At 39.2% G+C, this 13,432-nt stretch overlaps 1 protein-coding gene across 9 annotated transcripts in view; it reads left to right on the top strand.

Annotated features, from left to right (window-relative positions):
• The window catches only part of LOC309591127 (sodium channel protein type 2 subunit alpha), a gene marked incomplete at both ends in the record, with an annotated part of 59,366 nt that overhangs the window by 27,130 nt on the left and 18,804 nt on the right, over positions 1-13,432 (top strand). For all 9 annotated transcript variants that reach the window (XM_082313015.1, XM_082313013.1, XM_082313011.1 and 6 more), the window contains one exon: positions 1,437-1,916. In XM_082313015.1, coding sequence (XP_082169141.1) covers positions 1,437-1,916 — 480 coding nt within the window. The remainder of the gene's footprint in view (positions 1-1,436; positions 1,917-13,432) is intronic.

Here is a 13,432-nt window from a genome sequence, read left to right as displayed (position 1 = left end):
TTTCTTTATATCTTCAGTAAGCTTATAACCTCTTTAGTAAGATCAGTGCTGAATTATGCTTATAGTTAAAAATGCCTTTTAAAAAATATCTAACTTAAATCATCTTTTACAGCCAATTAAACTGACTGGTGTCAATAGTGATGGAAAACAGTTGGTCTTCATGAGAACATTTATATTACTTAAAGGCTTACTGTTTCCACTTTCAGCCTTTCTGAAACAAAATAAGCCTAGCTGTTCAATTTTTTCTTATAGGTGATGATTTCTAAACTACTTATCCCTTTTGCTACTGGCCTCTGAATTCCTCCAAGCAGCATTTTGGACAGAGACACAAGTACTGAATAATGTGGAATAATTATACTTCCATGTCTTACACCCAACATTCCTTGTGATACATCCCCAAATGACACATGAAATTTCTGCACCAGCATTGCTTTCCTGATGTAGCCTATATGCCCTTTTCTGCAGTGCTTCTACCTTGCCAGTTTTCACACCTTCTGTATATGTACTTTTCATTTTTTGTAACCGATATTTCCACACTAGTACTTGAGAATTAAATGCCCTATTGATTTTGAATCATTTCACCAGTTTACCATGGTTATGCCTAATGGTAGTTCTTTCTTGCTGAGTGCTAGCATCCCTTCTCTTTTTTGGTATCATCCACGAATCTTATAAATATGCTTAGCCACAGGCATAAATACCAAGTTTAACTGGACTAATGTGGGACTCCTGTGATATACCTTCTAAAATATTCTGCAAGTTTGAACAGAAAGAATTGACAAGTGTAATTTAAATATTATTTTTAAGCAGTTTTGCACATAGTCTGTCGTAATTACGTGTAGTCCAAATTTCTCTTGTGTTTGTAAAATGTCATGCAAGAAAGCCTGAAATAGTTCCCTAAAATTGAGATGTATCACATCTGTGGACTCGTTATCTCTTAGCTAGTTTTCCTCCCCAGAACAAAAATAGACTGATACATTCTTGGCAAATATATAAGTTTATTATATTCTGCATTAGAGACACTGAAACTATGGTCTGTTGAACTGTAGAAGATGAGTCTGCCTGCATTCCCCTCGCCTATGAACACTACAGCAGATGTAGCTTGCATAAATTACTACATCATGTATCCTGCCTCCTTATATCATTCTCCATTTTGAGCAGCAGACCTGGACTACTTCCAGTGTGGAGGAAAAAGTCAAGGAACAGCTCAGATTTTCACCTATATTAGTCAAGTTAAACAAGCTAAAAATGTTTTTGGCAAATTATAATAAAATATGGGGGATGGGGATTATGGACTGGAAAGAATAGCAGAAATGTGGGTTGAAATAAAGTGCTAGCTGTGAAATAAAAATTATGTCATATTGAACAACCCATAATGGAATTACTTTTATGACTTAAAAATAAGATATCCAGTATATTTTCTCCTTACTGTCTTTTAGGTACTCAACCTCTTTTTGGCCTTGCTGCTGAGCTCATTTAGTTCAGACAACCTTGCTGCTACAGACGATGATAATGAAATGAACAATCTGCAGATTGCTGTGGCAAGGATTCAGAAAGGCATAGATTATGTGAAGAGAAAAGTGCGTGAATTCATCCAAAAAGCCTTTGTTAGAAAGCAGAAAGTTTTAGATGAAATCAAACCTCTTGAAGACCTAAACAACAAAAAAGACAGCTGTATTTCCAACCACACAATAGTAGACATAGGTAAAAACCTTGCCTATCTTAAAGAAGGGAACGGAACTACCAGTGGCATAGGCAGCAGCGTGGAAAAATATGTTGTTGATGAAAGTGATTACATGTCATTCATAAACAACCCAAGTCTCACTGTGACAGTGCCAATTGCTGTTGGGGAATCAGATTTTGAAAATTTAAATACAGAGGAGTTCAGCAGTGAGTCAGACCTGGAAGAAAGCAAAGAGGTAAGACTATTTCTATATTTAAAATACCCTGATACTTTTCTTTTTTTCTGAAGGTTACTAGTGTTGAATTCAAATCTCTGTTTAATTCCTGTATAACAGTGTATACAAATTTGTAATGGTATTTAAGGTAAATTGATGTAAGGTTGAGGATTTTGAATGAGATGGTAGGACAGTATTGCATTTACTGTAATAATCAAGATGCACAAGACAATTTTTTAGAAGATTAATATTTTTATTCTATTTTATTTCCTTAAATCATTAACAAGAAAATGAACCGATTTAGTAGCCCTGGATACAAAAAGTCTTACAAAATGGGGTGTGTGTGCAAGTTTCTCCATGCTTATTTCATCAGTGCAGTTTATTTACTCTTTTGTCTGCTTTCTGGAGTGCCTCCTGTCAAGTTAACAGTTCATTCGGATGCTTTTAACCTTTTTGATATAGTCAAAATACATTTAGATACATCATAACTACATTTGAATACCGGACCACCGTCACTAAATGATTTCATATAAATCACTAATAATCCATCTGATAGTAGCAGAACCACTGGAGAAGTGAAGTAATGGCCTTATGGTAAAAAAATTATGAAGCTTTATATCTCAATATAAGATCCTTTCATATGGTTACCCATTGTCATTTTTAAAGCTTTACGATATTGGAGTCTGTTACCTACTGTAACCGGAATAAAATGTACCTCTTTCTGGCACAACGTGGTGCCAGATGGACAACTCTGAGCCAGCACTTAGTAAGTTACAGTGGATGCTGAAGCCATTACTATTGTGTTAACCCAGTGCTCTGTCCTGCACAATTGTACATGGTGGAGGCACACCACCTCAGGTGGAGTAAGTCTATGCTGTGCTTAGTTCACTCAGAATTAGCATGGGTATTTTTGAACAGTACTGCATGCTATGGTGTAGACATAAACTATCCTAAAAGTTTTCGTAAGTAATTGCCTCGCGCTTGAATATGAGGGCATAAATGTGGATAAGATTATAGTAATTCTCACCCTGAGATCCTTTTTTGTACAGACTGCATCACACATTTAGTCATATTTTCTTGTTTCTTATCAGAAATGTCTTTATTGTTCTTTTAAAAATATTTCTTTTTTGCAGGTTGTTTGTATTAGTATTTATCTTACTCTTCAAAACCATGACTTGGGTGTAGAACAAAGCAGAAGTTGTTGTAGTTTAACCTTTAATTATCCTGTGTAATGGAGAGGGTGATTATATGAAAGTTTCTTGGTCTGAATGTAGGATTTTCGTTGATTCTATTCTATCTTTGTACGTATGATAAGAAAAAGAATCTTATTCAGGCACCTTTACACCACACAGGGCTAGTGCATTGTTCTGTCCTTCCATTCTTCTGCTGTTCCATTGTTCTATCATCCCATTGTTAACTGTTTCAAAACTTACTGCTGCCAAAGGAGCAGCAAATTCTGCTGCTAATCTGGTCAAATTCCACCTATCAGTGAGATCATCCATAATGATTACATATGACAGTAATGGCACAAGTTATTTTTCTGTCTTTTTGTAAATCACGTGGTTTCTTGGTATAGGCCTGGTCCTTCTGGGTTTGTTCTTTTTTTCCCACTAATCATGTTAAAGTCCATCTACCACTTTCAGCCTTTTCCCTGTTTAGCAACTAGTGATAGCCAGAGGATGTACTGAAAGTTTGGGAATAAAGTGTCTTAAGTTAAAGTTCAGTAGTAGGAAACAGAATACTTTGGATTTCTTCATCACAAAATATTTATTGCTATCTTGGTGGAGTAACAAATACCTATCTGTCATTCTGTGTTGTCTGTAAAGTTAGTATAGTATTTCTATCAGTTTCAAGCGTGCTGTCAACCTAAACCTATCCTTCTTCATAAAACATTCTAAATGCCTCAATTGGAAAGTGTGAAGAAGATAGTATTAGTTTATTCTGCAGATATATTGTGACTTGCAATAATGCTTCAGATGATATTACTGCATGAATGACACTAAAAGAAAATCTGACACAAATACAGTCTGAGATGTTGACTGTGAAGTCCTAGTACAATCAGAATTATGCAATCAGGAAAACTCTTCTCTCTTCACTTCTTATTTGAGCTCCCACCCATTTCAGATTAATTCTGATAACGTTACTGATTCTGATACTACCACTACTCATAGTAGTAGTAAACCATGTTTTAAATTGTCCTATATACTTTTCCTGTGCTTGTTCTTTTTTAAAGGTTATGAAGTTATGTATGTATTATCTGAAGTTTTATCAAAATAGATTATAGCTCTGATAATTTTTAATTGGCAACTTCTCTGCAAAAAGTAATTTGGAAATGTAATTGGATTCTACTAATTTAAATACTATATGTCATTGAAATGACTGAGAAAGAAGTAATTTAAATATTTTCATTAGTGATTATTAGATTAATTAGCTGCTGAAGTCTGTTTTTAAAAATGTAATCACAGGACTGTTCTGTACTAGTGGATTATTCTCCATTTCTTATGCTGAAGCTACAATTGTTGTGCAGAAAATAATTTGTGATTCACTGAACAGTGGTAGTAAGAAGGACCATGATTTTTGGTAGTGTCTAATGATTAAGGCATCTGTTTTGAGAAAGAAATCTTTCCCTGCTACAAAATCTGTTTACAATTTTTTAACAGTCAATAGTCAGTGGCTAAAATGCAGAAACTGCCTTGAAATAGGGACTGAAACCTGAATTTCCCATATGAATTCCCTGATCACCAACATTCTCCCTTTTGTTTCTTTTTGTAGTCCCCTCAATCTTTAACTATTTACTGCACAAGACCATTATGTTAGTAGAAGAGATGGAGGATGTACCTTATTCAAACTTACAGGCTGGTGGTTAGCAGGACTGAGTATGACCACAATGACAATGGTGCATCTATTTCTTCATTGTATAACAGGATGGTACGACTGCTGACTGTCTTGATTAGCCAAATCTTTCCTTTTCCCAATGGAAGGACCAAATTGGGTTATTCTACAAGGTGACAAAAATATTGGTTTGAATTCCTATAGGGAAAATTTTAAAGCGGATTATCCCACATTTGAGACATGAGCTCCAGTCATTAAGCTTACACTATAAAAGAAAGGCTTTCTCCTCCAGATACAATATTTAAAGGAAAACAGTGTCCTCACTGCATTCTTGGAGGCACTTAATCCTGTAATTGTGTGTGTTAATCATGCTTCAGGAACTGTAAACTGATCAGGTGATAAGACAAAGAAATGCATATTCAGTCAGGAATGAGCTAGTGCCAGGCAGTTTTGACTGCTCAAGCCTGAAACTCTTCTGAGCATGTTCAGGATCAAAATTTCTTACTCTTGCAGAAGTTGAAGTTAAAAAATTGAAGGGAAATGTTTACAAATTTCAGGCACCTTCAAGAGAGACACAGCAGTTAAGCAAAGACATTGTGAGCATACTTCTTATTTAAGTGCCTAAATTTCAAACAGATGTTAACCACAAAAGTGCATTTTTTATCTTAATCCTAATTCCTAGCCTTCACTAGATAATTCTTATCCAACATGGTTTTTGATATAGAGAAGAGTGATGGCTTATTAGTCACATGACCAACACTCTTGTCCATGAAAATGACACATAGTAAAAGAAGGCATTTTTGTAATTAAAAAGTGACTACAAATGTTTTTTTTGTTCGAGGCTTCCTCTTTTTTGCCATGCCATAATGTGCCTCGCATTTCTACCCTCTTATTTTTTCCCATTTATATGATTCTGCTGTTGCTGAGTGTTGATCTGTCAGTCACTTCATTGCTTATACCACGAATTAGAAGAGCTGAAGTTAGAAACTGCCACCAAACCACGTTCAATTAGCAGTACCCCAAATGAAAGGCAGCTTAGGCATCCGTGTACTCTGCACAAGATAGCCAGATGCTAATGAGTGTGTGTCTGTGTGCTTTTGTTTTTCTCTATGTATATCCACATGCATACACGTATTCACTGTGGTATAGGGCAATAAGCTGAATTTCTACAAAGTAATTATAAATTATTAGAAAGTTTTAATTAGGTATATTAGTGTTTGTTGAATTCTTTATTATAACATAGATTTTTCTAGTATTTTGATGGAAATATTAACTAGATTATGCCTTTCTAGAAACAATACATACAATATTGTACATGCTAGTAAGTGTGAATTTACAAGGAATTTTCTAGAAAATTCCCTGAAACCTAAACCAGAATTAATTATGAGAAAACTGTGTCCATAAGAATGGTAGTGGGGGAATACAATGTAATAAGGAAATTAGAGAACAAAACCTAAATAAAACTTTACCATGGAAGTAAGGTCATAAACAAATATGGGGCCATTGTCCTATACGTAAAGGTTTGTGGACCTCAGCTGCATCACTGCTATCCAGCATAGAAGGTATAAAAATAATTTTTCCTTTTTAGGTCCTTAAGTACTATGGGGATGGTTTATATAGAAAATTTTGTAGTGCATGTATAGCTGTGTAATAATTAGAATTTTATGCTAAGTGTAACTTTTAGGCTAGTAATTACACCAAGATATACCAAGTTACAAGATATTTTTAAATGCCTTGAAAAATATGGGATCTCCTAATGCTGTTGCAGACACCTTAATAATGTATATTTTACTTTAAGCAGTATTCAGCGCAAAAAAAGCAGAGGTGCTGTGTCCTGAACTTCATTTCCTACCATTCTTACTTCTCACAGGAGTAGAACCAAGCTGGATCAGTCAAGCGGGCAGCTCTGGTGCCTTTTAGCGAGGCAGAGCATCGTGTCACCAATTTTACACAGGTTACCTAAGCAAGTTATACATCTATATGTATATACTATATAATCACTTTTTAATGGATATTGACTGGCCTGCATGCTCTTCAGCTATGATCCTGTCCCATTCATTGCAATAAAGTACAAACATGCACAGCTGCTCTCTGCTGAGTCACGGGACTCGCATCACAGCATGGTCAGGCGAGATCGGCAGCCCCAATATTTCTGTGGTTCAGATGCTATACTTTCCATGATATTTAATAGTATTTTGCAGTGCATGCTATGTACCTTTCCCAATCTTGATGGTAAAGTTTTCAGGATTCTATTTCTGAAGGGCTTTCTTTCCTTTTGAAGGAAGACAATATGTAACATGTAAGCTATGTTTCTCATCAGAAGCTTATATAAATCCATCTGTAAATTGTGTTGATAATGAAAGGCTGCTAGCTGTTTTGGAAAACTTTCATACTATTGTATTTTAGCTTATAATGGAGGTAACTTGCAAACTCATGATAGTCACATTTATTTTTCACGTTTTTTTTCTTCTACATGCTTTTCTTCAGTACTTGTATAAGCATTTAGTTATTTTGGAGATTAATATGCAGTACTTGAAGCAACATTAAGCATGAAATTAATTTAATTTCCACAGTCAAAGCATGTGCCCATCATATGGTTAAAAAAGCTCATCCAAAACTGATATTTGGCTGGTCAAACATTCAGAGATCAGTTCTGCTCTTACTTACGCCCACACTTACAAGTGTAGAGGTGCAAAGAGAAAACTGATAGCAAGATCTGGCCCAATTCAGTCTTACCACAGCTCTTTAATTTATGCTCACAAATTGACTACCTCCCCAAACATCTAAAATTGTCTGCTCTGAGAAACTTAAACTTATTCTCATCTTATCAGTAATAAATAAAGTTCAGCAGTCTAGTAAATAAGCTACTGATTTTGGACAAAAAGGACCCCAGCTTCAGTATGATTTACATCTTACCTGTTAAACATTACCATAATATTTACAACACCATAGTTGTATGATGCTGCTTTCAGTTTGGTAAATCAGTGGAGTTAAAATAGACTTATTGCATAGCTTTTTGTCTCATATTTTGTAAGGAATCATTTATCTGATAAGTCATATTTTGATTTAAAAATATTCATCATCCAAAATCCTTTGACACTGAAGAATTTAGGCTTTCAATTGTTTCTGAATTGGTCACATCGTATCGGCATCTTGTGATTCATAGTGGATGATAATAAGTTGTTAATAATAGAGTTAATTGGAGTTCGCTTAATTAATCTTTACAAACAGCAGTCCCTTGCTCTGTTTCAGAAATATCCTTTCACTATTGCTTGTGTGAATTAAAGAGCCTTTTTAAGTAGCTTCCAGTGGGAGTGCTTTTCCAAATATTTCCACTGCTACTTACGATGCTTTTGCTTTCATCCAACATTCTTGCAAATATTTTCATTTATCAAATGCTCATAAATAAGTAGATCAAAGGAATTATGAATAGCAATAAAGTACAGAGTGGACTATAATTTAGGGATCCTGCTTTTTGCAGTATTTGCAAACAATCATAGAATGATAGAATCCTAGAATCGTTTAGGTTGGAAACAACATTTAAGATCATCACGTCCAACCGTTAACCTAGCACTGCCACGTCCACCACTAAACTACAGCCCTAAGCACCACATATACACATCTTTTAAATACCTCCAGGGGTGGGGACTTAACCATCTCCCTGAGAAGTCTGTTCGAGTGCCTGACTACCCTTTCAGTGAAGAAATTTTTCCTAATATCCAACCTAAGCATGCCCTGGAGCAACTTGAGGCCATTTCCTCTCATCCTATTGCTTGTTACTTGCGAGAAGAGACTGACCCCCACCTTGCTACAACCTCCTTTCAGGTAGTTGTAGAGAGCGATGAGGTCTCCCCTCAGCCTCCTTTTCTCCAGGCTAAACAACCCCAGTTCCCTCAGCTGCTCCTCATAAGACTTGTGCTCTAGAGCCTTCACCAACTTTGTTGCCCTTCTTTGGACACGCTCCAGCACCTCAATGTCCTTCTTGTAGGGAGGGGCCCAAAACAACACAGTATTCGAGGTGCGGCCTCACCAGTGCCGAGTACAGGGGGACGATCACTTCCCTAGTCCTGCTGGCCACACTATTCCTGATACAAGCCAGGATGCCATTGGCCTTCTTGGCCACCCAGGCACACCTCTGGCTCATGTTCAGCCAGCTGTTGACCAACATCCCCACGTCCTTTTCCGCCAGGCAGCTCTCCAGCCACTCCTCCCCAAGCCTGTAGTGTTTCATGGGGTTGTTGTGACCCAGGTGCAGGACCCAGCACTTGGCCTTGTTGAACCTCATACAGTTGGCCTTGGCCCATCGATCCAGCCTGTCCAGATCCCTCTGCAGGGCCTTCCTACCCTCCAGCAGATCAACACTCCCAGCCAACTTGATGTCATCTGCAAACTTACTAGAGAGTGCACTCGATCTCCTCATCCAGATCATTGATAAAGATATTGGAACAGGCCTGGCCCCAGTGCTGAGCCCTGGGCAACACCACTTGTGACCGGCTGCCAACTGGATTTAACTCCATTCACCATCCCTCTTTGGGCCTGGCCAGCCAGCCAGTTTTTTCCCCAGTGAAGAGTATGCCCATCCAAGCCATGAGCTTCTCCGAGAGAATGCTGTGGGAAACGGTGTCAAAGGCCTTACTGACGTCTCGGTAGACAACATGCACAGCCTTTCCCTCATCCACTAAGCGGGTCACCTTATCATAGAAGGAGATCCGGTTAGGAAAGCAGGAGCTGCCTTTCATAAACCCATGCTGACTGGGCCGGATCACCTGGTTGTCCTGTACGTGCTGCGTGATAGCACTCAGGATGACCTGCTCCATAGCCTTCCCTGGCACCGAGGTCAGGCTGACAGGCCTGTAGTTTCTTGGATCCTCCTTCCGGCCCTTTTTGTAGATGGGTGTCACATTTGCTAACTTCCAATCAACTGGGACCTCCGCGGTTAGCCAGGACTGCTGATAGATGATGGAAAGTGGCATGGTGAGCACCTCCACCACTCCCTTGGGTGGATCTCATCTCACCCCATAGACTTGTGCATGTCTAAGTGGTGTATCAGCTTGCTAACCATTTCCCCTTGGATTATGGGGCCTTCATTCTGCTCTCTGTCCCTGTCTTCCAGCTCAGGGGGCTGAGTACCCCAAGAACAACTGGTCTGACTATTAAAGACCAAGGGAAAGAAGGCATTAAGTAACTCAGCCTTTTCTGCATCCTTTGTCATTATGTTTCCCCCTGCATCCACTAAAGGATGGAGATTCTCCTTAGCCCTCCTTTTGTTGCTAATGTCTTTTACCGAAGTAGCCAGATTAAGTTGTAGTTGGGCTTTGGCCCTTCTAATTTCCTCCCTGCATAATCTAACAATATCCTTGTAGTCTTCCTGAGTTGCCTGCCCCTTCTTCCAAAGGTCATAAACTCTCCTTTTTTTCCTGAGTTCCTGCCAAAGCTCTCTGTTCAGCTAGGCTGGTCTTCTTCCCTGCTGTCTTGTCTTTCGGCACATGGGGACAGCCTGCTTCTGCTCCTTTAAGATTCCCTTCTTGAAGAGTATCCAGCCTTCCTGGACTCCTTTGCCCTTCAGGACTGCTTCCCAAGGGACTCTGTCAACCAAGCTCCTAAACAGGCCAAAGTCTGCCCTCTGAAAGTCCAAGGTAGCAGTTCTGCTGACCCTTTCCTTACTTCTCCAAGAATCAAAAACTCTATCATTTCATGATCGCTATGCCCAAGACGGCCTCCAACTGTCACATCACCCACCAGGCCTTCTCTGTCTGCAAACAAGAGGTCCAGTGGGGTGCCTTCCCTAGTTGGCTCCCTCACCAGCTGTGGCAGGCAGTTATCTTGCACACACTCCAGGAACCTCCGAGACTGTTTCCTCTCTGCTGTATTGTATTTCCAGCAGGCATCTGGTAGGTCGAAGTCCCGCATGAGAACAAGGGCTAGCAATCATGAGACTTCTGCCAGCTGCTTATAGAATACTTCGTCTGCCTCTTCGTCCTGGTTGGGTGGTCTATAACAGACTCCCACCAGGATATCCGCCTTGTTGGCCTTCCCCCTGATTCTTACCCATAAACACTCAACCCTATTGTCATCATCATTAAGCTCTAGACAATCAAAACACTTCCTAACATACAGGGCTACCCCACCGCCTCTCCTTGCCTATCCCTTCTGAAGAGTTTATAGCCATCCATTGCAGCACTCCAGGTGTGCAAGTCATCCCACTGTTTCCGTGATGGCAACTATATCATAGCTTTCCTGCTGCACAATGACTTCCAGCTCCTCCTGTTTGCTGCCCATGCTGTGTGCATTGGTGTAGATGCACTTCAGCTGGGCTATTGATCCCACCACATTTTTGGGGGTAGGAGCCTTAATTCCTCTGTGACCATTCTCAGGCACTTCCATGGTTTCTAACAAACACATCAATAACCCTTGCATCTTTGCTGCTGCATGGATCTCCATCCCCTGCCTCCACTGAGATGGCAGACCAAAGGACCTCGCCAGCACACCTGTTTCTTCCCTCATCATTCCCTGCAACTGGAAGGATAGAGAACACTACTTGTGCTCCTGATCCCTTAACCAGCTGTCCCAAGGCCCTGAAGTCTCTCTTGATTGCCCTTGGACTTCTTGTTGGAACTTCATTGCTGCCTACTTGAAAAATCAATAATGGATAACAATCTGAGGGCCATACCAGGGTAGGAAGTTTTCTCTTCACATCTTTAACCAGGGCCCCAGGGAGGCAGCAGACTTCCCTGAGAAGTAGTTTCAGTCTGCATATTGGGCCTTTTCTTCCCTTCAGAAGGGAGTCTCCTATGACAATGACCCATCTTTTTTTCTTTATGGAAGCAGTTTTGATGCAGGGCATAGGCCAACTTAACCTCGGCAACACCTCCAAGCTAGATGAACCATTGTACTCATTGTTGTTCAGTTACACTTGCAGAGACTCATACCTATTATGCAAGGGCACCTGGGAAGGTGGGGCAGTCACAGAGGAGACCGACCTGCTGCGCCAGGCAGGAACTTGTCACCACTGCCCCCTATCCCTTAAGTCACTGTGTTCAGGCAGGTGGAGAGACGATAGGGAATCTGCCGTATCATGTGTCCTGTCTGCCTGTTGGGCCTGTCTCAGGGAAGGCAGGGTGTGATTCCAGTAGTCTGTCTCTCTCTTGAACTCCCTGATACTCCTCAACCTACTCACCTCATCATCACAGAATTGTTTTGCTTTGATTTACAATGATTTTTTTTTTTTTTTAACTGATAGAATTATTATGCCTGACTGTAAAAGCACTAGAAACAGTGACATCCGGATTCCACTTAATTATACCAGTGGAACCACAATGATATTTACCACTTGGTCAATTTTATAGGCGATATAGCTGTACTGAAAAAGACTGGATAAGTTTGGATATAATATTGCTATTTATATCACAGAACATCTCATTCTCATACTGACAGCCACACAGCACTGAGAAAATAAAACCAATACAATTTCCATTATTTAACATTTTTACAGGTATTTGGGAGGAAAGGAAATTAAAAGCAAAACCAAAAAGCTGGCTTCTCTTGGCGCCATCTTCCTGCTTATGTCTGTTCTGCTCTTTGCTCCTTCAGTCCCTTAAATTATGATTTCAACAGCTATTAGTGGCATCCTGGCCGATCATGAAATTTCAGGCTTTATTAAAAACGTTAAACTAAGAGCTGTTCAGCTACTCTCAGATAATCATCTTGGAAATAAATAAAGAAAGAAATGTTAGAAGCTCAAAGTGGCCTGGCTGTAAGTGAAGCAGAATTGTATGAATCTATGAGATGTTGTCGAGGTTCAGAAAGTAATTATGTCAAAAACTTCCTGACCTAATCTTGGCTGCTGCTTTTTGCAACGCTGCTCTGATAGGCAAGCTGCTTTCCACTTTCAATTTCTATCTTGAAAGCTAAACTAAAATCTGTATCTCATACTGTACTGTATTGCTGACTAAAGCATGACTGGCAATGCTGTTAGTAGATGTGACGTAAAAGATATCTAAATCTCTATGATAATTAGTATATTGCTGCTTTAGAACCTTGTAAGTACTTTTGTCCCCTTAAAGGAGATGGAGCATGCACATTCTGAGGTTTTGAAAAGTAGATTTCTCTGAGAATAATTTCCTTAGCATACTATTCAGAAAAAATCTAGCATTGTAACTCTCTAAGTGTGTCTAATACTTGACCCTGATAAATCTCTCATAATCTGGGTGACTGAATACTTTTGAAACTTAGAACCATGGTATAAAAAAGGCTTAAAAAAGACTTACTATTATATCAAACACAACATTTGGGTTTGAGGATTATCTTCTTTCCACAGGTTCATTTTTTTTAAAAAAGCTGTATACATGTTAAGTATATAGCATTGCCTAAATCCAGTTTTTGTAATGCTTGTGAGCCGAGAAGAATTTATCAGGTATAAAGGTAACTTTGAGATATGTTAAGGCAAAAAACTGGGACATATACTACATAGCTAACATATCAGGGTCTGCAATTAGGGGTAGTCTAGCTACCCAGCTGGATTCCATATGTGTGAACACAGTAAGTGGTAGAAAAAGTCTTCCTGTGTATTAAAGCATATGGACAAAACATAATCAGCAATAACATGGTCCATTCCCAGGTGATTTTGTGTTGAATACATAGAAATCAGTACAACATCCCTGGGTCAGTTGCTTTATACCAGAACAGAAGTTTGCTGTGGAAATGTG

This window comes from Platalea leucorodia (genome assembly GCF_965183815.1).
Source record: "Platalea leucorodia genome assembly, chromosome: 5".
NCBI classification, from domain to species: Eukaryota; Metazoa; Chordata; class Aves; order Pelecaniformes; family Threskiornithidae; genus Platalea; species Platalea leucorodia.
Note: the sequence above shows the minus strand (reverse complement) of the source record. Positions and strands in the feature narration are given on the sequence as shown.